Source organism: Nycticebus coucang, chromosome 21 (genome assembly GCF_027406575.1).
Source record: "Nycticebus coucang isolate mNycCou1 chromosome 21, mNycCou1.pri, whole genome shotgun sequence".
Taxonomy (NCBI): Eukaryota; Metazoa; Chordata; class Mammalia; order Primates; family Lorisidae; genus Nycticebus; species Nycticebus coucang.
The window spans coordinates 32,147,872-32,173,206 of NC_069800.1; the positions used below are offsets into that span (position 1 = coordinate 32,147,872).

Below are 25,335 nucleotides of genomic sequence, written 5' to 3' on the forward strand. Positions count from 1 at the left end.
CAGAAGAAAAAATACACTTCCCTCAACTAAGTGCTTAGGGACAACTGACTTGCACAGACCAGCGGGAACTAGAGCCAGAGAGCCCTTTCAGAAAGCTCTGATTTTGCTAAACTAAAATTGGGATCTTCATGAGATGCTGCAGGCAAAGCCAGATCTAATAATGTCAGATTAAATTTCTCACCAGTCCAGTGGGACAAGGAGAGGGAATGGGAGAAGAAGTGATATAAAATACTGTTTTCATTTTTTAAAAATGTTCATGTTAAATTTTTTGACCAATCAAAACCTGTACTTGATTAAAAACAACAGTCCCATGCCTCTGCTCTCCCCATCCAGCTTCTTGCTCCCCAAGCAACCATTTCTAATTCTTTAGCTTTTTCTTCTGGGTGTTAAATTCGTATTTCCAACACACGTACGGTCCATTCTCATTACTCGCAAATTTTGTATTTATTAATTAGCCTACTAGCTAAAACGTATTTGAAAGTCCAAAATCAATAATCATGGATCTTTTGAAAAAATATTGAATCTTCTCCAACGTGCTTTTACCCAACTGAGACGGAGCAAGTCACTCCTGACTTCTCTGTTTCAGCTCACACATAGAGATGACCAGAGGATGAGGCCTCGGGGCAGTGTATTGCAAAAGCCACCGAAGTTTGAGGCTGCAGTGAGCTATGATGATGCCTGAGCAACAGGGCAAAACTCTGTATCTAAAAAGAGTAATCCTCTCCAAGCAACTGTAAGGGGAAAAAAGGAAAGAGAAAACATAGGATTTACTTATGATCAATTTTATTCTATGGGCTATAATCCCTTATTACTATTATTTATTCTGTTGCTCCCATCATTCCAGACTGGCCCTTATATGCTTTTCCGATGCCTCCTGTGTCCGTTGGCCCCCTTTGGTTCTCAAGGACTTCTTCACTGTCTGGCAACACAAGCTGTCCCAGGCTCATCGTGAATTTTTCTGCCCCAGCTTTAGAATCAACCATCTCCTCGAGGCAGAGTTCCCCTTGCAGTGAATGGCTAAGTATCAGAGAGCAAACAGCCACCACACAGGTCCTCTTCAAGCTTTTGCTTGCATCCCACATGCTCATTGGCCAAAGCAAGTGATGTGGCCAAGCCTAAAATCAAGATGCAGGGAGAAACCACAGCAAAGGGTGTGCATGTGTATCTGATTTAGAGAGGGCCTGAGGAACTAGGGAACAACGATCCCACATTCACCTTATTCCAAGGCCTTCCTATAAAGCATATTGAATTCTTTCAGGCTACAAGAAGTACAGACCTGACTCCCCCCACCCCCAAAAAATCAATAATCTTGGCAGCTGTGTCCTTATCCTAAACCTAGCAGTCAGTTAGAAATAGAGACGGCAGCAGATATGCTTAATAATTATAATAACTTGTTACTATAAATCATAACATCTTCTGAACACATATGCAAGTGAAAGGGCTCTTTCACTTACTCTCATATTAGTGCTATTACAAGAGTTCTACTCTTCCTTTCCCTTCAACAGCTACTACGCCAGTTTTTGTTTGAGAGTGGTGGTTTGTTAGTTTTTCATTAAAGTGGTAGTTTGTTTTTTTAGTCCAAATTATGAGACTGTCAGTCAGTCTGGAGTCCCAGGTACAACAGAGAGAGCTTCCCCTGGCAAAGCAACATCCTTCCATCTCCCGTGCCTGCTGGTTACCTCTGGCCTGGCTGCAGCCACTCTATCAAGTCTGCTAAAAGAGCAAGAGGGCATCAATGTAAACTAACATTCTAAATATTCCCTGCTCTTTTCCCCAATACTGCAGCCTCACCCAATATACAGTCGGTATATTGCAACCTTTTTGGCACCAGAGACCACATTCATAAAAGATAATTTTTTCATGGATAGAAGTGGCAGTGGGGAGGACATTAGATTCTCATAAGGAGCAAGCAACCTAGATCCCTCAAATGTGTGGTTTACAGTGGGGTTTGCACTCCTAAGAGACTCTAAGGCCGCTGCTGATGTGATGGGAGGCAGGAGCTCAGGGAGTGGAGCAAATGATGGGGAGCAGCTGTAAATACAGATGAAGCTTTCTGGCCAGCTGTTCACCTCCTCCTGTGCAGCTGATTCCTGATAGGCCACAAACCAGTCCCAGTCCATGGCCTGAGTGTTAAAGTATTGTATATGGTAATTAGAGCAAACATTTTGCCACTGCACAACAAGAGTCACCAGCTCTCCCACCTGCAATGTTTGTCACCTCCTCACCTTACAAAACCTTGCATGCGCACTCAGCCAATTCCACTTTTCTGTGTTGTTACCTGCAGAACCCTCCTTCCGGGTGCCAAATTCTGTGTGAGTCAGGGTTTTTAGGTACAAACAACAAAATCCACTATGACTAGCTTAAGCAGACACACACACACACAAAAATAATAATTAAGCAAATAATAGTAATCACAGAATCTTAGCTCCAAGTCAGCAAATTCTTCTGCTGACTTGGAGCTAAGCACTAAGAAAGGTGTCAGAAGTGATGCTGTAGAACATGATGAGGGAATCACCCCTGCAGCACCTGAACTTTTTACTGCACTTGCTACTGCTGCCAACCACACTGATATCAGTTCTGCTTCAAAATTTTAGCCTTGCAGCCTCCAGGAAACCATTGCCACCTGCCACCACCACCACCAGAGTCACCCCTGCCACCACCCACATCAGGAAAAATGGACACTCTAAGTACATACTGTCTCCTCACCTCACTCCAAGTAAAAGTCATACCTAGGTCATAGGCCTGTGGCCTGGCTGTAAGGGAAAGTGGGAATTTGAGATGCTGGTATAAATTTTATATGGGATAAAAATCTAGGACTTTCCAAAGATGGCGGACAGCCTGAATATGACTGACGTATACTGCATTCACCAGGGTATTTTAAAGTAAGAAAAGCAAAAGGCAGAATAATATGCATAAAATACTATCACTTGCATAAGATGTATGCATAGTCTATGTGCATGGGTGCCTCTGGAAGGTTCCGCAGGAAATGAGTAACTATTATCTCTGGAGATGGGAACTCAGTAATCAGGGGTAGGAAGAAGACTTAATTATTATCACTGTAAACTTTCCTGTACCCTTGGTCAAGATGGATGCAATGTAAGGAAGGAGAAAAAGGGAAGGGGGAAGAAAGGAACGGAGGAAAGAAGGTGCCATGTTTCTTGCTTCTTCCATTCTCAAAGGTGAGCATCAGTATGGCCCCAGGGAAGGCCTTTTTATTGTTCTTTGCTCCTCCTCATCCTTCTTCATCCAGCCCTGTAGAAATAGCAGGATACTGTCTTTCACCCTGGCAAGGAGAAAATTTTAGAACTTGCCTGGGCATAGAAAGTGCTTGTTATCCACCCAGCTGGAAAGGAGGGTGTAGTTATAATAGGCACATTCTGTTTCTTTGCACTGAACAAAAGATGTTCTCCAAGCACATGAACACAGCTCCCAAGTCCTATTTTCAAAGCACTCAATGAAAGTAAAAAATACATTATAGGTGTCTACTGCCATTTCTTAGTCACCTGATTTTTAGATTTATAAGCTGAAGATTCAATAAAGAAACTGATATTGGGTAATACCCTGTTTGTTTTGTCAAATGAAACCATCAACTAAACAAAAATTCCATTTCTTTTCTCCTTCAAGCAGCTTTCTTATTCTCTCTAAATTAATTACATAGAATTTTTTTTTAACTTTGAAGGTTCATCTAGTGGAAATGGGAAGGTGCTACAGGTAGGAAATCACTTGTGTTGAAAAGTTAGTCAGGTGCAGTGGCTCATGCCTGTAATGCTAGAACTTGGGGAGGCCAAGGTAGGAGGATGGCTAGAGGCCAGGAGTTCAGTGTATGGGGAATTAACAACAGACTTTCAGAGGCCCTCCACTCAGTTATTTCCCTTTGTGTTCAATGTACATGGAATATGGCCACATTTCTCATCCAGCCCAATCTACCCATTGGATGACACAGATATGACCTACCTTTTTGAAGGTAGTAATGCACAGACCAGTATGTCAGTGTATAGGTAATTAATAACAGATATTATTTAAACATTTGCACTATTATCCTGTAAGATTTTGAGATCAGGAGATACTGCTTCTCATTATCCTCCACGCTTCTGCTACCTGAAGCACAGTAACTATCTGCTCACTAAAAATTAATGAATACCTTCTGACAGTTCTCTACAAACTACAGGTTGTTATGGGCAACTATGAAGCTCTTATTCAGTGTTTCAAATTCCATCTCAAAAATCACCTCCTATTTGAAGCCTGTTCTCACACTCCCCAACACTCAAACACCTGGAGAAGCAGACACCCTCCTCTGTGTTCATTAGCACCATACTTACCATTTGAAGATAGTCTCTGCCTGGCTAATCTGGGTCATTTCAGCCCGCAATACAGTGTCTAGTTTACCACAATACAGTGGCTGAAGGAATAAATAGGGTAACTAATTCATTGCTGATGAATATGTCTGAATTAATTAAATAACCGACTCCAGGTGTTGGTTCTGCTTGTTTTTTAAGGGAGCTAAGGGTGAACTCCATTTGTTTGTATGTCTATAAAATTGTTAAGTCTAACATACACTTTTTCATCCATTTCTAACCCAGGACCCTTGGAGATGGGTCAGATCTGTGACAGTAACCGAATAATACATAAAAAATTAAAAGCCTGGAACACATAATATGGATGAAAGGCACAAACATAATGTTGAACAAAAGAAGCCAGACAAGAAGGCATGTGGTCTAATTCTATTTATGTAAAGTACAAAAACTGGCAAAACCCATCCAAAGAGTAGAAATCAGGACAGTGGCTTAGCCTGGGCAGTGCAGTTAATATGTTAAAAGGGGCATTAAGGGACTTCTGGGGACTGTTGATGTCCTGTTTCTTGATCTGTGCACTCTTTATACATAGTTGAGTTTGTAAAAATTCATCAGCTATATATTCATGATTTGTGCTCTTGTCTGTATATAATATACTGTATATACATGTATACATATATATTTATAATGCCAATTAAAAGTTTAAAAAATAACCTAGGCCACAAAGAAAGATTAAAATTAGTTGAATTGTTAGCAAAATCCAGGTTATTTTCAACCTAAACGAAATAACATATTGGTATAAACGGAGCCATTAATACTTCAGGGTCACACAGAAGATCTTGAACACCACCTGAGTTCTAATTGGCAGTAAGTAGTCTCCAGAAAGCAAGGAGAGCGTGTTTACTCAGTTGGTTTTGGCATGGAGGGAGGTGGGACCAGATAGCTGTTGACCTCATTCCTATAGTTGACAAAGTGGACCAAATTAGGAAATTCCATTTCAAGTTTTTAAAGATTTTAAGTACAAAACCCTTTATTTGCTGACAATGTTCAACTGAGCTTTTTAAATTAAAAATAACTTACAAAAGGTAACAATTTCTAAATAGGATAATGTTCAAGTGAAAACACAGATTCAACTTCTAAATTTTATAATCTTTTTTATTAAAATTTAAGTTATCTCACGCTTTGTGTGCTGGATGCAAATCTCTAAAGCCCGTATTATTCTGCGTGAAATCCCAGCACGGAACGGTGGGCATTCCATCCCTCTACCCATTTTATGGATGAGGAAATCATGAATTCATCCTCAGAGCCCAGTCTCAGGCTCAGCATGCAGGAAGCATTCAACAAGGGCATGTTATATGACCTTTTATGATCGAAGGAGGCTTGGAAAGTTAGTGTGAATTGCCCACGGACACCCACCCTTCCTGGGTGGCCCAGCTCTCTTTGATATAAATCCAACAGCAAAGTCCCAGCGGAACTGGGTGGTGATCCCCAGGTAAGCCATTCCAGGTGTGGCCCAGACTTTGCCATCGGGCCTGGCCCTAGATCACCCAGAATCTTCTATTGTAGAATGTCTCACCCTTCTTGGGATTTCCATTACCCTCTTACTCAGGGATGACTCTCTTTGGCTTCAGCCCCCTTGCTGATCATACAGGCTCCTGGACAAGTGAGACGGTTGTTCTTACCGGAAGGCAGAAGTCTCCCCGGCTGGACCACGTGGCGGTGGGAGTAATGGATATACCTGGAGGGCTGGGGAAGTGGCGCGGCTTAATCATCTGGACTAGTCCTGGGCGGGTCTGGAGGAACAGGAAAACCACCCGCAGCCCAAGAATCCCAAGCTGAGAGAGAGGTAGCCAGAGGGACCGTAGTGGTTGAACAAGCATCGGTGTTTGCCCCATCTCCCAGCTCAGAGTAGCCTTTCTGCCACCTGCTGGCCCTTAACAAATCAGCTCCCCGCGGTGGCCCACACCTGTAGTCCCAGAGACTGTGAAGGCGGAGGCAGGAGGATCGCTTGAGCGCAGGACTTGGAGGCTGCAGGAGCCAGGATGACACCGCTGCACTCCAGCCTGGGTGACAGGGCAAGACCCTACTTCTAAAAAAAAAAAAAAAAAATCTGCTGCGGACTGCGACTCTTCTCTGCGGGAGCAAGACCTAGCAGGCCTGGGCAGGCGTGCCCTCGCCTGCCCCGCAGCTTGCTGGCCGGAGCCCACCGGGCCGCTGGGGGGCCGCGCAGGGCGGGGACGGCGCACCCGGCGCAGCGCGCGGCTGGGGGCGGGCGCGCAGCCTCGGCGGGAGTTCCCAGCGCCGCTGCGCCCGCGCAGCCTAGACGAGAGTCGGCTGCGACTCGGCGCCCCACGTCGCCGGCGTCCGCCCCCTGGCACGGCCTGCGGTGGTCTCTAGGCGCGCAGTTCTGCAAGTCTGCGAGGCTGGACGCATCAGGCTCCGCGAAAGGAGGTGAGTGACGAGGCACTGCGGCCGGGGAGCTAGAGTTGGGAGGCTGCGATGGGCTCCAGTACTTCCTGAACCCCCCGCCCGCTTTCTTTCTGCAGCCCCCTGCCCTTAAATAGCTGTTACATTGAACATAATTTCTTACGGTTGAGACCACCTTCTCCAGCACGCAAAACTAACTTTCAGTCCAGCCTAATAGGGATAAGGGACAGATTACTGTCCACCCACCATCTGACTCGGGCCCCTGCAGAGCTGGCAAAAAAACAGACCGAGTGGCCTTCGGACACCGAGTTCACTCAGATCCTCCAGGGGAAGAAGCATTGGGGACTATTGCCCCCACTTTTTCCTTCCTTCCTTTCCTTCTTTTTCTTCCTTTTTGCTTGTATGTTTTTTTCATTTTCTGTGAAGGGCTGCTGAGGTTCTTGTTCTCCGCTGAAGTTTGCTGCTCTGTTACTCAACAAGTAACAGCTTGTTGCAGATGAGTTCACTCAAAAATGAAGGCGCAGAAAGATAGGAGAGGAATGCGGGGAAACCAGATTGTCTAATTTTCGCTGTAAAGGAATCACCAGGTATTGCCTAAAGGAGTACTGTTTTGACCGCTCAGGTTAGGAAAGAACAAGACCTTTCCTCTGATTGCCCCCTGAAACCATAAAAGAAGAAAGATTACTTTCTTTATGTACAAAACGTTTTAAATAACAACCTTCAGTCCTGGCACTGGAGAAATTCTTCAAGTCAAGCAGTTCAATGCCACATTATGAGTTTGAAGGGGAGGTACTCGTTGTCTTTTTTTTTTTTTTTTTTTTGAGGCAGAGTCTCACTATGTCACCCTTGGTTGACTGCTGTGGCGTCACAGCTAACAGCAACCTCAAACTCTTGGACTTAAGTGATTCTCTTGTCTCAGCCTTCCAGGTAGCTGGGACTACAGGTGCCCGCCACAACGCCAGGCTATTTTTGTTGTTGTTGCAATTGCATCCTTAGCTGGCCAGGGCCGGTTAACCCGCCACCCTCTGGGCGGGGCCCTGTTGACTGAGCTAGAGTCACCACCCCCTTATTGTCTTTTTGCTAGGAAAGATTTATGTTAATAGATATGCTTAGTCGAAGGAATCTAATTTCCTTCCTGTCGTTTTAGTTTTCATTCATATTGGTGTTGCAACATCATCAAGATCATTTCCCAGTGTGGTGAATTAGAGTTTGGAGTTAGACTTGAATTTCTATCTGGGCTCCCACCATCTAATTTGCTGTGTGACTTTAGACAAGTTGCCTAAACTTCCTGAACCTGGGTGTCCATATTTCTAAGTAAGGCTGCAAAAAGGATGAAGGGGATAACAGAAGTCTGTAGGTAATAAAGAGCACATCACCCAAGGACTGTCTCATAGATGAAGCTGATGGTGACAGAGGCAAGCAGTTAGGCCTAATGCATGCCTCGTGCCAGAGGGCTCTGTGTGAGCCTCTGTGCCTGGAGAGTAGATACAGTGCATCAGTGTATGCTTCTGTCTATGAAAATGTAAGGAGCTACTTTTGAACTCTTGAATTTGGTTAGAACACATAAAATGTTCTCTTCAGACTTACAGTATTCAACTTATCTGTGTAGTGTGTTTTGAGATTCTCTTATGCTTACAAATGCACGCTTTGTAAGCTCACGCTTTGTGGGCTTCAAATGGACACAGAACAGATATGACATTGATTGTTTAATTATTGTTTGTTATTAAAAAGAGTGGTCCTCAGATGTCACCAGAGTCCTCAGTTTAGTATTGATTTGGGTAGGTGGAAGGGAGGAACCGAGGCTTGGAGTTCACTTTTCTTTTGGCAGCATGAGCCGTAGACCAGCATCATCTGGTGCTTGTAGAAATGCAGGGCCCACCCCAGACCTGCTGGATAGAACGTGCATCTTAACAAGATCCTGAGGGATCTGTGTGTACTGTCAGAAGAGCCCTTTCTTGGGAGTGTGAGCACACTGATATTTCCCAAAAATGGGCCTTATGGAAACACAGATTTCTCATAAGCTTTCCTTGCACAGAAAAGTGGAAAAGATTCATTCTAATCATTCAAATGATCTTTATTTTAACTGTTTAAAATAGCGAAGAGCAGAAAGTAAACGAGAGCTGACATTGCAAACTTTGTTTAAATTCTGCCAATTTGGGGTTCTGGTATTCCTGTTATCCTCTGAAACATTTTGCTTAGCTTCTTTCCTTCTAGTTCCTCCAATGAAGAGAAAACCATGGGTTTGAAGTTCACACCCACATCTGTACTTTAAAGAATAAGCTTTTTATGTCTGTCACTCCTCTTTTAAAATCTTTTGCCAAAGGTGTATCCATGGAATAGCATCTTCCACTTGATTCAAACTGGCCAATGAGAAAGGGTACCTGTGGGGTGGAACTTTTTGACTGTCAATAGAAAAGGGAAAGATCAAGCCAGTTGGGGAGTGTAGCCATTTGGAATTCTTCTATGCCGTAAGCTCCAGCTGGTGAATAAAGCCTTTCCTCTTATAAAAAAAAAAAAAAAAAAAAAAGGTGTATCCAAAAAACTGATGCATTTATCTATTGATTTGTATATGATATAAAACAATGACTTCAGTAAATCAAATCCATGACAGTGATTATTAATGACTTGTTTTATTATATGCATTTAAGATAAAAAACGGTATACAATAATGACTTAAATAGAAATTATTCTGCTTTGTTTTATTTTGTGAGCTTTCATACAAGAAAATGTCATCAATATTTATAAAAGAAATATAATAATTTATATGTATTAGGGATAGGGAAAGGTTTTTTTTATTTGTTCTGTTTGTTTGGTTTTTGTTTTGTTTTGTTTTGTTTTTTGAGACAGAGTCTCAAGCTATTGCTCTCGGTAGAATCCGTGGTGTCACAGCTCACAGCAACCTCAAACTCTTGGGCTTAAGCCATTCTCTTGCCTCAGCCTCCCAAGTAGCTGGGACTACAGGCACCCACCACAACACCTGGCTAGCTTTTGGTTGTAGTTGTCATTGTTGTTTGGCAGGTCCAGGTTGGATTCGAACCCACCAGCTCCGGTGTATGTGGTTGGCACCCTAGCCACTGAGCTACAGGCACTGAGCCCAGACAGGGAAAGGTTTTAATGACATCCTTTTAAAAAATACAACTTTATTAAGGCATAATTTTAATACAATAGAATGTATAACTATATATTTAAAATCTGTGTATTTAATTATAGGCAATTATGCCTCGATAAAGTCAATTTTAAAAAGATAACATGAAGGATTGCCCATTGCTCAAATAGTCCAGACACAGTCAAGAAAAGTAGTAAAGAGGAAAAATTAAAATTGGTACATCAGGCTGACAAAGAAAATACATAGCCAAGTGATCCTGGAGGAGTGGGTGAATGGAGAAATAATGTATGTAAATTTAGATAGTCTGACCATTTTTATAAGACTAAGTTAAGATGATGAATTTAGTGTCTGGGGCATTCCTGCAGTTTTTTTTGTAAGAGAAGGCTAAAATGAAAAATAAAAGAAAACACAGTTTTCCTCTGAGGGATCTACTGGCACATTCTGGTTTTCCTTCTCACATTCCTCTCTACGTCTGCCTTTGTATTCTGCAGACACCTGCTTTTCCCACAATGCTGTCATCCAGTGACTTTGCATCTGCTTCCTGGGAGCTGGTGGTCCGTGTTGACCATCCCAGTGTAGAAGAGCAGAAAGACGTGACGCTGAGAGTGTCTGGAGACCTGCACATTGGGGGCGTGATGCTCAAGTTAGTAGAAAAAATCAGTAAGTTTCTCTTCTTTATGGTTTCTCTGTATCTAAAACTCTGCCTGTTGCTTCACCACTAAATGAGTTGCCTAGGTTGTCTGACCATCTTGGTTTTTCTGATCATTCATTTTGTAATGGCCCAGAGAGCAATCCCCACTCCTCTCCCAGGGGAGAGAAAGAAATAGAGCAAGAGCCTCAGACTGAATTCCAATGACACTTTTAAAAACTTGAGTCTTGGGCAGCGCCTGTGGCTCAGTGAGTAGGGCGCCGGCCCCATATGCCGAGGGTGGCGGGTTCAAACCCAGCCCCGGCCAAATTGCAACAACAACAACAAAAAAAAAATAGCCGGGCGTTGTGGCGGGCGCCTGTAGTCCCAGCTGCTCAGGAGGCTGAGGCAAGAGAATCACGTAAGCCCAAGAGTTAGAAGTTGCTGTGAGCCGTGTGACGCCATGGCACTCTACCGAGGGCGGTACAGTGAGACTCGGTCTCTACAAAAAAAAAAAAAAAAAAACAAAACTTGAGTCTTTGGTGACAAACTCAAGTTCCCCAGTAGACATAATGCTGTACTTGCACAAGAACAGGAAAAATTCGTTGGTGACATCTAACTTTAGATGACTTTAAGTGGCATGGCTGTAGACTACTGTCAATTCTCTATCAATACTTGATTGCTGAATGATAAAGTCAGCTTGAAGCCAACTTGTCTTTTAAGGCTTATCTACCATTTGCTCCTCCCCATTTATATAAAGAAAAAAGACGTCTTCAGGGTCAGATTCCTCACATCAGGACTCAACACTATCAACTCAGAATTTAAAAACATTCTGTTTTCTTTGTATTTATTTTACCTTCTACTTAAGGCTTTTCATTGACTCTAGCAAGATAAAGTTGTTGTTTTTTTTAAGTATTTATTGAAGTATATTATACAAACCCAAATTGCACTTATAATAAGGGTACAGTTCAGTGAATTGTCATAAAGCCATGTAACCACCACCCAGATCAAGAAATAGATCTGTTCCTGGCTTAGCGTTCATAGCACAGTGGTTACGGTGCTAGCCACATGTGCCAAGGGTGTCAGGTTCAAACCTGGCCTGGGCCAGCTAAACAATGACAACTGCAACAAAAAAATAGCCTGGTGTTGCGGTGGGCGCCTATAGTCCCAGCTACTTGGGAGGCTGAGGCAAGAGAATCGCTTAAGCCCAAGAGTTTGAGGTTGCTGTGTGCTGTGACTCTATGGCACTCTACCGAGGGCAACATAATAAGACTCTGTCTCAAAAAGAAAAAGAAAGAAAGAAAGAAATAGATCCATTCCAAGCCCCATACCTGACCCACTTTGTGTTCCACCTAGAGCAAGCAGTATCCTGACTTCTAACACCAGCGGAATAATTTGTATAGGATAGGATTTATATAGGATAGGCACAGTCTTAGACTGTTTACATTGCTAGAAAGAAAATACCTGAGGTTGAGTAATTTATAAAGAAAAGAGGTTTATCTGGTTCACAGTTCTTCAGGCTCTCCAAGGAACATGGTGCCAGCATCTGCTTCTGGTGGGAAATCAGGAAACGTCTACTTGTGGCCAGAAGGGAAGGAGAGCAACATTGTGTGGAAAAAAGGAAGGAAGCAAGAGAGAGAGGAGGAAGGGCAAGACTCTTTTCAACGAGTTGCATTCAGCCATTCATGAGGGACCCAACACCCTGACCCAAACACCTTCCCCCAGGCCCAACCTCCGACTTTAAGGATCAGATTTCAACATGAGATTTGGAGGAGACAAACATCCAAACTATAGCGCGCTCTTGCACATCTACTTTCTTTCATGAAATATACTAATATATTAGGTCTGTGAGATGTATCCATATTGTGGCATATAGTTCTTATTAATTTTCATTGCTGTACAAGATTCCATTGCATGAATATGCCACAGTTTTATTTCTCCATTTATCTCTTGATGAACATTTGAGTTATTTTCATGTTTAGGCTTTCACAGATAGGGCTGCTATAACATGTGACTTTTACTGATCATTTCTGTTGGAAGTGTAGCTCAGAAAGGACACGCTCATTCATAGGGTTTTCTAAAACAGTTGTACAAATTTATACTTCTACTAACTGCATTAAACAGGTTTCTCTGATTTGAAAAGAGGAAAACCTGTTTATAAAAGAACAAGTAAATAGACTGGTGGCTCTTACTTTTGCAAGATAAAAGATTGAATATGAACACCAACATAGATACGAAAAAAGATTCTATTTTCATGCCAGCATGAAAGGAGGGGAAGGATTAAAAGTTGATGCTAACATTGAGAGGAGACTGATTTCAATGTAGACGGTTTGGAAATTGGGGGTACGGTGGTACTGATAAGAGTTGTGCATTACTGAGAAGCATGAAATGCCAGTTTTATCACACCTGTGTGGACTTTGATTAGGGGCTATCGATACTCTCCTGTGATACAGTGTGATATAAGGATATATCATGAGAGAAATAATCTGGACTGAATAACATCAAATGATTTTGGCCTTCCCAGAAAAAACCATGGCCTAGGGGAATTTTTATGGATGAGAATTTTAGCATTTGTCATGAACAAAAATTTCATGTTTCTGCTCCTTCCACGGTATTTACTTGTAAATGATGGTAAGGTTCAATCACTGTTTTCTCCCCGCCCCACCTTGGAAACTTTGGAGAGAGGCCAAGAGCTGTTGGATTGAATTGTAAAAGGAGATGGGGAGCTGAAGACCAGTTGCTGCTCTCAGTTTTTGCACATGGTGAAACTGACTCTGGAGCACCTAGACCCTCCATGCCAGGATGTGTCTCATTTTATTTAACTGTGTTTTCAATTCTGCAGACATATCTCAAGACTGGTCAGACTTTGCTCTTTGGTGGGAACAGAAGCATTGCTGGCTTCTGAAAACCCACTGGACCCTGGACAAATGTGGGGTCCAGGCAGATGCAAAGCTGCTCTTCACTCCTCAGCATAAAATGCTTCGTCTTCGCCTGCCCAACATGAAGACCGTGAGATTGCGAGTCAGTTTCTCAGCTGTGGTCTTTAAAGCTGTCAGTGACATCTGCAGAGCCCTAAGTGAGTACCCTGGAGAGGGCCCTGTGCCCTTTACACTCTTTGCAAAGGAGGACATGTGTGCCTTCTGCCTACTTCAAGCAATTGGCTACAGAACACTCCCTTATTCCAGCCCAGACCTGGGCAAAATAACCATGTACGTGAAGTGAAACCAAATAGAACACTATTGGCATAAATCAGATTCATTTCTACAAAGTGTGAAACTATAGTAGAACCTCCATAGTTGACCACCTCCCTCCATTGACCACCTCCTTAAGTTGACCTAATTTTCACAGATGGGACATGCACCACAGGGACATATCTGTACAGTAGGCCTGCTTCCTTCCCCTCTGCATGTTGACCCATTTGTTCCAGTCTCTTCGGTGGTCAACTTATAGAGGTTCTACTGTATTTCAAAAGAGAATTGTAAATAGACTAGATAAAACCCCCTGTTTGAAGATGAACCCCCAAATTTATTTCTCCAAGCTATACTTTAATCACTATTATACAGTATTTAAAATAAACAATAAAAGAGTTTACTAAATCCTTCATCACCATAGAGCTGTTTTTACTGTTTTTTAGATAATGGTGTTAAAATGCTTTATTGCTTCATTAACACCTGATAAATAAATACAGTAGATAAATAAATAATAAATACACCTGGTTTATTGTACCCTCAATGAATTCCCCAACAAGTAAAAAAAATTAAAAATTAATAATAATAATAAATACAGTGGAACCTCCAGTTGACCACCCAAGGAACTATAACAAACTAGTCAACATACAGAGGTGTTCAACATAAGGAACTAGGCTTATGGGTATGTACATGTGGTGCATGTCTGGTCTATAAAAATTAGATCAACTTAGGGCGGCGCCTGTGGCTCAAGGAGTAGGGCGCTGGCCCCATATACTGGAGGTGGTGGGTTTAAACCTGGCCCCAGCCAAAAACTGCAACAAAAAAAAAAAAGAAAGAAAAGAAAAAAATTAGATCAACTTAAAGAGGTAGTCAGTGGAGGAAGGTGAGCAACTGTAGAGGTTCTGTCGTAACTCTGTTTACAAAAATCACCCATGAAATTTATTTTAAGCAAAAAAATATACTTAAATGTGAATTTACACCTAATTCCTTATGGATTTGTATCCTGTAGCTTAACAGTTGTAAGTACCCAAACCATTTTTTCATGAAGGTGTTCTCATTTTATATGTATTTTTAAATTTACATGTATATTCTTTGGTTAAAAAGCCAAAAGTCCACATTTGAATACAGAATAGATCATATGTAAGCAAGCAATCTATTTTTCCCACTAAACTGTAGACTGCTTCATTCACTCATTCAACAAATATTTATTGAGCACCTACTATGAGCCAGGCATTGTGGTGAGTGCTAAGGATACATTAGAGATGGTGACAGCTAAAGTCCCTGCCTTCCTGGAGCTTTTACGCTGGCAAGCAGAGACAGATAATAACAATAAAAATAATAAATAAGAAAAGAATATAGGATGTTAAAAGCACTTCACAGAAAAAGTGAAGATGTGTCAACAGGATTGGGAATGCCAGCATTGGCCAGCAACTCTGTCACAATACCTGGCACACAGTATCTGCAATATAACTGTTTGCTGAGTGTACAAATGAATGGCACACGAATTATAGTCGTGTCCCCATGCATGGTAAACAGATGGCAAGCACAAGGACATCTTGTTTTCAGTAATATTCTAAGGAGGATTTGAAAACAAAGTAATGATTAAATAAAATGGGATATTCCACACATCACTGTAGACTGGAATTATGTATTATACCCTGAGGCCCAAAACTTGAGATTTCAAAATAAAAGCAGTCAAATGCTCTTTTCCTGATTATATCTTCACAGTAGTTGTAAGGTCTTAATTTGGCATTTCTAATCATTGTTTTTTTATATCTAGTCAACTTAAGTGACATCAAATTTAGCAGTATAATGGCTTTTCCCTTGAAACACAGAAAAGACACCAATATTAAGCATTTTGGTTTTTGTTTGTAGTGCTTATCCTGAAACTTTTGTTTCCTTACCAACTTTTGTACATAAATGACACATTTGGGATGGTCATCAGCGCGTGTTACAGCCTGATAATCAGACATCCTTGTTATTGGGTAGAGAGTCAAACTGAACTACCAGGCTGCGTCTTGACACTCAGCAGTGTGTAGACCAAGTGTGGGGAGGGGCTAATGCAATCAATACACTTAACTCCAGTAAAGCTGCCCAGAGGCCCTAAACCAGTGTTTTTCAGCCTTTTTTTATCTCTCCGCACTCTTGAACCTATTGTTAAACTTCAGTAGCACACTTAAATTATGTTCATAAAAGAAAAAGAGAGTAAAACAAATAACACTTACTGCGTGCTTTGAATTTCTTTCAAAAATAATTTAATTAATGATCTTTAAAAATTTTCAGGCATTGGGCGGTGCCTGTGGCTCAAGGAGTAGGGCGCCAGTCCCATATGCCGGAGGTGGCGGGTTCAAACCCAGCCCTGGCCAAAAAACCACAAAAAAAATAAAAATAAAAAAAAAAATTTTCAGGCACACTGGTTGAAAATCACTACCCTGAAATATTCCAATGCTTTTGTTTCTTCTTGGGATGAGAGCTGCTCAGTGCAGTTAATATTTACCTGCAGTTCTGATCAGCAATTATAAATATAGTCAATGAATGGGGCAATGGGAATTATCATAGCTTAGGTTTCCAGAAGCAGAACCTGAGATAAGGATTAAAGTACAAGTAGTCTATTTAAGAGGTGATGCCAGGGGCAGCGCCTGTGGCTCAGTCGGTAAGGCGCCGGCCCCATATACCGAGGGTGGTGGGTTCAAACCCGGCCCCGGCTGAACTGCAACCAAAAAAAAAAAATAGCTGGGCGTTGTGGCGGCCCCCTGTAGTCCCAGCTACTCAGGAGGCTGAGGCAAGAGAATCGCTTAAGCCCGGGAGTTGGAGGTTGCTGTGAGCTGTGTGATGCCATGGCACTCTACCGAGGGCCATAAAGTGAGACTCTGTCTCTACAAAAAAAAAAAAAAGAGGTGATGCCAGGAAAAACTGGTGGAGATGGAGAAATGAGACTGCGAAGAGAAGGCCACCAATAAGAGTGTGTCCCCATCAAGTCACGCTTCAGCAGTTGAGGACCTCTGGGAGACAGTGTAGACACAGCTTCAGGACAGTGTTCATGCACCACTCTCATCAGTCTCTGAGGGCTGCTCTTGCAGAACCTTAATTCCCCTAGATGTGTGGACTGCTGCATGGGTGTGTGGTCAATGTATGCTCTCGCTGGCCAGCAGAGCAAGCGTCGGGCAGAGAGAAACATGTTCTAGATGCCACTGGAAGCCAGGTCAGCGTGTGCTGAAATGATGAGGGCCAAGAAGTGATGGACAGGGCAGGAGGATGTCTGCTACAGGGATGAAATGAGCTGTGGGGCACCACATGAGAGGATTTTCAGGATCTCTGGTCCTTAAAAGGGGGAGAGGGGGCTTGGTGTTTGTTTAAAATATTCTAATAAGAAGGAAAGAAAAAGGGAGGGAAAAAGGGAGGAAGAAGAAGAAGGAAAGAAGATGTAAGGAAGGGAGGGAGAAAGGAAAAAGTTGTTAATTAGATGAAAGAACAGCAAAGTGGTTGAAGCCCTGTAGGAAGCAAGGAAAGGGGTATTGTGCTGTTCGTTTTGTTTTGGTTATGTCTGAAATATTTGCATAATACATCAGGTGTATCCAGATTAAGTAGAATGATTTTGAAGTATTTCTTCTTTTTCTATTGTTTATAAGATTTGGCATGATCTGTTTTTTGAAATTATCTTTTACTTTGAAATTATCTTTACTTATAGATATTAGTTGTCTATTTTTTTGAGACTTTGGAAAAAAAAAATAAGAAGAAGAAGCTAACTGATGACTCCATACTGAACCTCAGAGTCAAAGCATTCTATAATAGACATACTCTTATTTGACAATGTGAATGTTACTTTCTTTGCATTATTATTATTATTATTATTGCTTAATATTTCGATGCAGCAATCGTCTGATTTCTTTTCTGAATGTATTTATCTTTGTTCGTTCTTTACAAGGTTTTTGTTTCTAGTCCTTATCTCAAACATTGTTATTGTTATTAAATTTTAGCCCTTTAATTTTATGAAGGCAAAAAGTGGAAACCTAATAAACGTATGTGTATGTAAAAAAAAATTTTTCATAATACGTTTTAAAAAACTAGAAATTTTATTACACTAAATCTCCCTCCACTATTTTCTCCCCCTACCCACTGTGTGGGGGCTGCTCTAGCCCTCCTTTAATTTCTTCAAAAAAGGATCCAATTTAGCTCCTTTTTCTGCTCAGGCATTTCCTGAGAAATGGTATCAAATGCTCAAAATGATGCTGAGCCTTAGAAGGAATTTTCTTTTGACTTTTTTCTTTTCATTTGTTATTTTATTTCTAGATATTAGAAGATCAGAAGAACTTTCCTTGTTAAAGCTTTCTGGTGACTATTTTAAGAAGAAGAAGAAAAAAGACAAAAATAATAAGGAACCTATAATTGAAGATATTCTAAACCTGGAGAGTTCTCCAACAATTTCAGGCTCACCAGGTAAGATCGGTGACAGGTGTTTGGTTATTTTACTTTGTGAATGTAGAATAAAACCCAAGAGGAAAATAGGCTTCTCTCTACCCTCTTCCAAATGAAGGAGGGATAAACTGCAAGATTGTTGTGACGTGGAAAAGATAAGCAGTTAAACTTAGAACTAACAGAATTTATTTCAGACTTTTTCTCAACAGGTACACTTAATAACTCATTATTTTAATTATATATTTCATGTTGGTGATGAGTTCAAAATTTTAGTACAACTGACCATGAATTTGGGATAAAAGAGTGATATTTAGAAAAAAGATAAGTTAAACCACCCAAATATACTTCCTTCTTCCTGATTTTATCTCTGTGTGATTCTTCCTGAATTCGTATATCCTTTTCTTTTTATATCAAAATAATCAAATATCTAGCTCGCTTGCAAGACTGAGGGCTTTCTTGCATAGTGTATTCCAACATAAGGAACAAAAGGAGTATTTGTACTTTGCTAATGCAAATTAGAGCCAGATGGTTTATAAATCATCCACCTTCTGGATTCTTAAAATCAGTGAATGCTGCTATTTATTTTAGGAGCTGTCTGAAACACGTTGCGTGCATGCATTCTGTGAAGCCTCCAGGCCTCTAACAGCAAGGAGACTCCTGCTAAAATAGGAAAACATTGAATTATTAGAGAAGAGGTGGTCCCCAACATTTGTCTATGTTCATTTTGGGAAGTTTTTATGTATCTAAAATCTTGAGCTTTTCAGAAGCTGAATATACAGATGAGACCTTTATCTGTGTATTACTAATCTCTCCACCATCTGACTCATATTATTACTATTTCTTTTTTGGAGACATCCTCTGTCACCCAGGCTGGAGTGTGCTGGCATCATCATAGCTCACAGCAGCCCCAAACTCTTGGGCTTAAGTGATTCTCCTGCCTCAATCTCCTGAGCAGCTGAGACTACACACGCCCGCCACAACACCTAGTTAATTTTTCTATTTTTAGTAGAGACAATATCTCCCTCTTGCTTAGTCTGGTCTCGAACTCCTGAGCTCAATGGATCCTTCCACCTGAACCTTCCAGAGTACTAGGATTACAGGTGTGAGCTACCCCATCTAGCCAACTCATATTATTTTAAATGATATAAACATTTAAAGTAAAAATTCAGCCAGGTGCAATGGCTCACGCCTCAGGGAGGCTGAGATGGGTGGAGTGCCTGAGTTCAGGAATTCAAGACCAGTCTGAGCAAAGTGAGACCCCATCTCTACTAAAAACAGAAAAACTACCTGGGTGTTATGTCAGGCACCTGTAGTCCCAGCTACTCAGGAGTCTGAGACAAAAAGATTGCTTGAGGCCAAGAGTCTGAGGTTGTTGGGAGTTATGACGGCACTCTACCCAGGGTGACAGAGTCAAAATTCTGTCTCAAAATAAATAAATACATACATACATACAGGCAGTGCCTGTGGCTTAAAGGAGTAGGGCTCCAGCCCCATATGCTGGAAGTGGCAGGTTCATACCCAGCCCTGGCCAAAAACTGCAAAAGAAAATAAAAATTAAAAAAAAAATAAATACAATACATACACACATACATACATACATAAAGTCAAAATTCATTTTAGTGTAAGTAATGTTAGTACTTTTCTGAAGATTTCTGCCCCTGAATCTCATATCACAGCATGTGCCCCCCTTTGCCTTGCAGTAAGTCCTGGTTTATACAGTAAAACCATGACCCCTATGTATGACCCCATCAATGGAACACCAGTGTCATCCACCATGACTTGGTTCAGTGACAGCCCTTTGACTGAACAAAACTGCAGCATCCTCGCGTTTAGCCAGCCTCCCTTGTCACCAGAAGCCCTTGCCGATATGTACCAGCCTCGGTCTCTGGTTGAGAAGGCGAAGTTTAACGCATGGTAAGGACTTGATTCTTTTTCCTTCTCTGAACTGGTGCTGACATAGTAAGAGAAATGGAGGTGGGAGGATTTAATTTCCAAGGCGGTAGGCCTGGGGATTGTACTTCATTATCAAAAGTCAGCACTGATTTTAGCAACAGGGGTTTTGCAGCCGTTGGTCATTTCAGTACATTTAAAGCATCACAAAATGTACACATTGGGGTAACTCAGTGGAATACCATCTATGTATACTAATTTTTTGCCGCTGCAGGTGCACAAAGTGTATTTTATGGGATGTAGAGTGCTTGGTAAGTGTGTTGGTACCCCTGGGTCAGTGGGGGAGACCCAGGAGGGCCCACCTGGCTCACACCGTCTTTTGTGGAACACCCCTTCTCTCCTTAGGTGTCGTGATAAGCAAGTCCTTGAGCTCTGTTTGAAATGGTCTCAGAAAACGTGCCTGAACTTTTCTTAAACTGCCATTTCTTTTGTTGCCCCCTGCCCACCAAATAAAATTGAACTCGTTACCAGCATTCAAGTCCCTAACAGGGGTCCTCAAACTTTTTAAACAGGGGGCCAATTCACTGTCCTTCAGACCGTTGGAGGACCAGACTATAGTTTAAAAAAGAAACTATGAACAAATTCCTATGCACACTGCACATATCTTATTTTGAAGTAAGAAAACAAAACGGGAACAAATAAATCACACCTCCGCATGTGGCCCGCGGGCCGTAGTTTGAGGACCCCTGCAGATCTGATCTCAGTGGGTATCTCTGCATAGTTCTGTGCTCTCCTGTCCCCTCTCCTACCCCAGTGGACACTCTTTCTGTCACCGCCTCCCCTGCAGGGCCACCCCCTTTGCCAGTCCTGCTTGTACTTTAAGGCCCACCCACATGCTATGTCCTTCTCAAGCATACACATTCAGAATCGTCCACTCCCAATTTTGCTCACCCCAATGTCATGTTCTTCCTTTATTATGAGGCTTGGCTTCCCCCACTGATTGTTAACTCCTTTAAGATGGCAGTTATGTCTATCATCCTTGTTTCCCCACAGAACCTAATATAATAGAAGTTCAAGCCACTTTTATTCAGTGGTACTGGATGACACTCATACCTCCTTATTTGGGTGTTAACTTTTAATCTCCACCTCCTCAACTCTCCCTAAGACCGAACTTTTATTTCTTGATTCTAGAACTGTGTTCTCCAGTACAGGAACCACTTCCACATGTGGATATTTAAATTTAAATTTGAATTTAAATAAATCAAATTAAAATGTGGCACTAACCATCTTTAAATATCAAACAGCCACATGTAGCTAAGGGCTACCATATGAGCACAGGTCTGCATATTTCCCTCATTAAAGAAAGTTCTGGACAATAAGAGCTGGTTTGGGGTTGAGTCACCTAGCACAGGGGAACAACAGTGCAGATAGTCAGGAGGCACAGGTTCACATGCTGTCTTTACCTCCAGGCCTGTGACCTTGAAAGGATGATCCACTGTCACTCCGACTAAGTGTCCTTGTCTGTAAAACTGAGATAATACGTAGTAAGAACTGCCCTGGCTCCTTCACTGGGTTATATTATAGTGTCACTGGAAAAAAATATACAAAGCACTTTGAAAACTCTAAGATAAAATGCAAAGATAAGCTATTGTTATATGCTAAATGGCTTGCAGTTATATAAGTGGAATATCCCTTATCCAAAATGCTTAGGACCAGAAGTATTTTGCATTTTATATTTTTTCAGAATTTTTCAGATTTTAAAGGATATTTACATTATATTATACTCACTGATTAAGCATCCCTAATCTGAAAATGTGAAATTCATAATGCTTCATGAACAGTTCCTTTGAGCATCCATGTTAGTGCCCAAAAACTCTTGAGTGTTAGAGCATTTCAGATTTCAAATTTTCAAATTAGGGATCTCAGCTTGTACTATTTACTCTGACTTTTTTCAAGGATATAAATATATATGTAATGTACTGTATAGTATATAACAAAATAACATGATGGATGTATATGGAAAATTTTATTGGCTTTTAAAGCTTATCCTGTTGTTTTCTAGCTGGCTGGATTCCTCTCACTCCCTCATGGAACAAGGCATCCAAGAGGATGACCAACTGCTGCTACGATTTAAATACTATACTTTCTTTGACTTGAATCCTAAAGTAAGAAACTTGTTCTGTTTCTCTCTTTTTTTAAAGTGAATGAATGTAAATGTAAACTTGAATCATTTGGTTATTGAGAATAGGATTAATTGATATGATCTCACATTTCATTCTGCCGGGTTAGACTGATAAATATATCCTAGCCTCTGGATTTTTATCTTTTGGTTTCTAGTGAGCAGGAGTTAACAGGAGTCTCTAGAGGTCTTTGTGGGCAGCTTGGCTTGCATTGCCCCTCTACGTATGCAGAAATGAAGAAACGTGAAGAGAACAACTCACAGAGCTGGAGTCCTTAATGCTTAGGAAGGAAAGGAGTTGTCAGAGGCCAAGGTTAAAGGCAGGTTCTTGTGAACAAACCAGGCTTAACTAAATGCACACAAGACTCTTCTCCACAATGCTTAATAAATCTTCAGTGATAAAAAGAACAATGGGTCCTCTATGCAGACAAAGACTCCAGCTGGTCACTAATTTGCTGGTTGTGCATTTGCAGTGTATAACTCCCACCTTTTATCAGGACAGTTTATCAGGACAACTACTGAGGGGGGAGACAGGTCCTCTGACCTTCTGCCCCTTCCTTGCTCCTCACTAGTCCTTTCGGAGAGTGGTGGCCAGCAGTCAAATGAGCCAAGAGGGACTTTACCTAACAATTGCAATCAGTGTAACTGGCTTATTGTACCCTCAATGAATCCCCAACAATAAAAAACAAAAAAAAGGAAAAAAAAAAAAATACAAACTGAGTGACCCATTCTCCGAGTGCACAGGGTGACCTTGGTGTGCTGTTCCCATCCCGGTTTCGTGCTCTTTGCTCTTTTCCATTTACCTCCAGGCATTTGTTTGCAGAGCAAGCCTCGCTCAGCCTTCTGGATGGTATGGACCCTTTTCTTATCTCCTGAGTAGTTCCCACAGGTCTGGTCTCCAGAGGCCCACCTTGGCTCCCATTGTTTCCCTAATTGGCGTCTTCCTGAAAATAAACCTTATTCCTTGTCATTTCTGGAGATGCTCCTGCTCAGTCCTTGGTTTAGACCCAAGTTAAAGCCTGTGGGGCTGGCTCTGCCTTTGGAATGCATAACTTCCAGTGCCTCATGCCAAAAGGGCAGGTTTTGACTTTTCTCTAATAAAACCTTCAGAAGAAATTACTATACTGCTTTTCCTAAATAATTGGTTTGGTTTGGGGATTTTTTTTAAAACCATATTGTGAATTATACAACTGTTCATGTTTTCTTTATTATATTGGCAGCTAGAATCAAATCCATACATATGCTGTGATTTCATTTTTAAGCCTCATTTCTGATTCATCTTCAGTCTTCCCTTGCTTAATTCTCAGCTAATTTCAGCTATCTTGTATGCTGTCTGTGATAACCTTACTTTTTTTCTGAAAATAGGTAATGTATAATTAAAATATGTTTTATTTTAGTTATTAGAATTTTGTAATTACTAAGTCAGTAATCCGGTCCCACCCTATTCAAATGTATGTCTTATCTATTATTTATTTATTAAGTAACTACCATATGCCAAAAACTAAGCCAAGTAATTAAAATCCAAACTATCATATAATAATGTTCTCAAATTAGTGATATAAAATACACAGGTTTACAAAATGAAACAGTTGACCAGTCGCAGTGGCTCACACTTATAATTATAGCACTCAGGGAGGCTGAGGCAGGAGGATGCTTAAGCCCAGGAATCTGAGGTTGTAGTGACCTACGATAATGCCACTGAATTCTACTAGGAGCAACAGAGCAAAACTTCATCTCCAAAAGGGAAAAAAAATAGTTATATTAAACTGTAAAAATAAAAATCCTTTTCAAAATGGGATTTAGTAATATAGTAATATATATTTAGTTATTTGAATGAATAAGACCTGGCAGCAGATCTCCTAACTACCAAAATTTCAAAGTAGTGATGTATGTGAGCATTCCTTAAAGATAGCAGCAGTAGTTGTGATACAGCAGGAAAAAGTTTGTGGTTCTGGGTATCACAGAGTCACAAGTACTCTGTAATACTGTGGTTTATTGCCTACATTCCTCCTGGGAGGAAAAAATTTCCCATTGTAAATCGTGCAAATGAAGACATAGTGATTCTGCTTCTGAGCTCGGGGACCACCTGTATTCAGACTCCCAAGTCCAAGGAATCCAGATTCAGAACCCATAAGCCAAGACCACACTTAAGTCCTACTCCTTCTCCAAATGGCTTTTCCCTGCTCCGGGTCACATGAGCAATTCTCTTTTTTGAGCCACAGTTGAGTTCTGCACAATTTTAGAACTCACACCTCTAAGCACACCGTATCTGTCAGTTTTTTTCCTACCAAGTCTTTTTGGAACAGGGGACACATATCCAGTACTATCTTTGCCCCACCCCCACCTCCACACGCTGCAAAGATGCTGTGAAAGTCATACTCACCTAATTTGAGTACATGATCAGTGGTAGGGTCCTGGGCCCTTGGGCAACCTGCCAGCAATTTCCTTGCTATGCGAGTCTCCTTTAAATCTCCTGCTTCAGAATTGAGCTTAACCTCAAAAGAGTGTAGCTCAATCACCTACCTTGGAAAAAATTGTCAGGAACACAGAAGTGCCTTCACAAGCACAGAATCCAGACATAGTAGGTCATCAGAATATATATCAAGCAAGGAGGAATAGCATTAAATATGTATTTGTCTGAAAAACAAAAGAAATCAAAGGACTTTTACTCCCAGGAGGGGACCAGGACACTGAAGGTGAGGGTCACAAGGGCTGTTGCCTTGGGCTGTTTGGCCTTCAGCTTGCCTGTGGGTTAGGAGTTCTCTTTTCATAGCCTGTAAAGTGAACCCCGTTTTTAATTTAACATAATAACAACGGCTGTCAACCCAAAGGTGAGAGGCAGAATTGGGCTAGTAAGACACAGCTTAAGGGCACAAGAATGGGGATGCCCAATCACTTTACAGTTGTGACAGTACTCACTCCCCTCTTCAAATTACAAGTGTTATATGTAAAATCAAGTTTAAAACTCCTACTGTGTGCTGAGCAGATAAAGGGGAATGTAAAAAATTTAAGACGTAGCTCATGTTTTCATGTAATCTAAACTCAAATCAAGAAAAGCAAAAAGGATGGGCCTAGTGGCTCATGCCTGTGATACCAGCACTTTGGGAGACCAAGGTAGAAGGACGGCTGGAGGCTGGGGGTTCAAGACCAGCCTGGGCAACATAGTAGGACCTTGTCTCTACAAAATAATTTAAACATTTAGCCAGGAG

At 41.4% G+C, this 25,335-nt stretch overlaps 1 protein-coding gene across 1 annotated transcript in view; it reads left to right on the top strand.

Annotated features, from left to right (window-relative positions):
• The first annotated feature begins 6,032 nt into the window (after nt 1-6,032).
• FERMT1 (FERM domain containing kindlin 1) overlaps nt 6,033-25,335 on the top strand; it is a 63,993-nt gene continuing 44,690 nt past the window's right edge. Inside the window, exons 1-6 of the mRNA XM_053574552.1 lie at nt 6,033-6,743; nt 10,317-10,485; nt 13,296-13,529; nt 17,932-18,078; nt 19,758-19,971; nt 22,010-22,112. Coding sequence (XP_053430527.1) covers nt 10,335-10,485; nt 13,296-13,529; nt 17,932-18,078; nt 19,758-19,971; nt 22,010-22,112 — 849 coding nt within the window. The 5' untranslated portion in view covers nt 6,033-6,743; nt 10,317-10,334. The remainder of the gene's footprint in view (nt 6,744-10,316; nt 10,486-13,295; nt 13,530-17,931; nt 18,079-19,757; nt 19,972-22,009; nt 22,113-25,335) is intronic.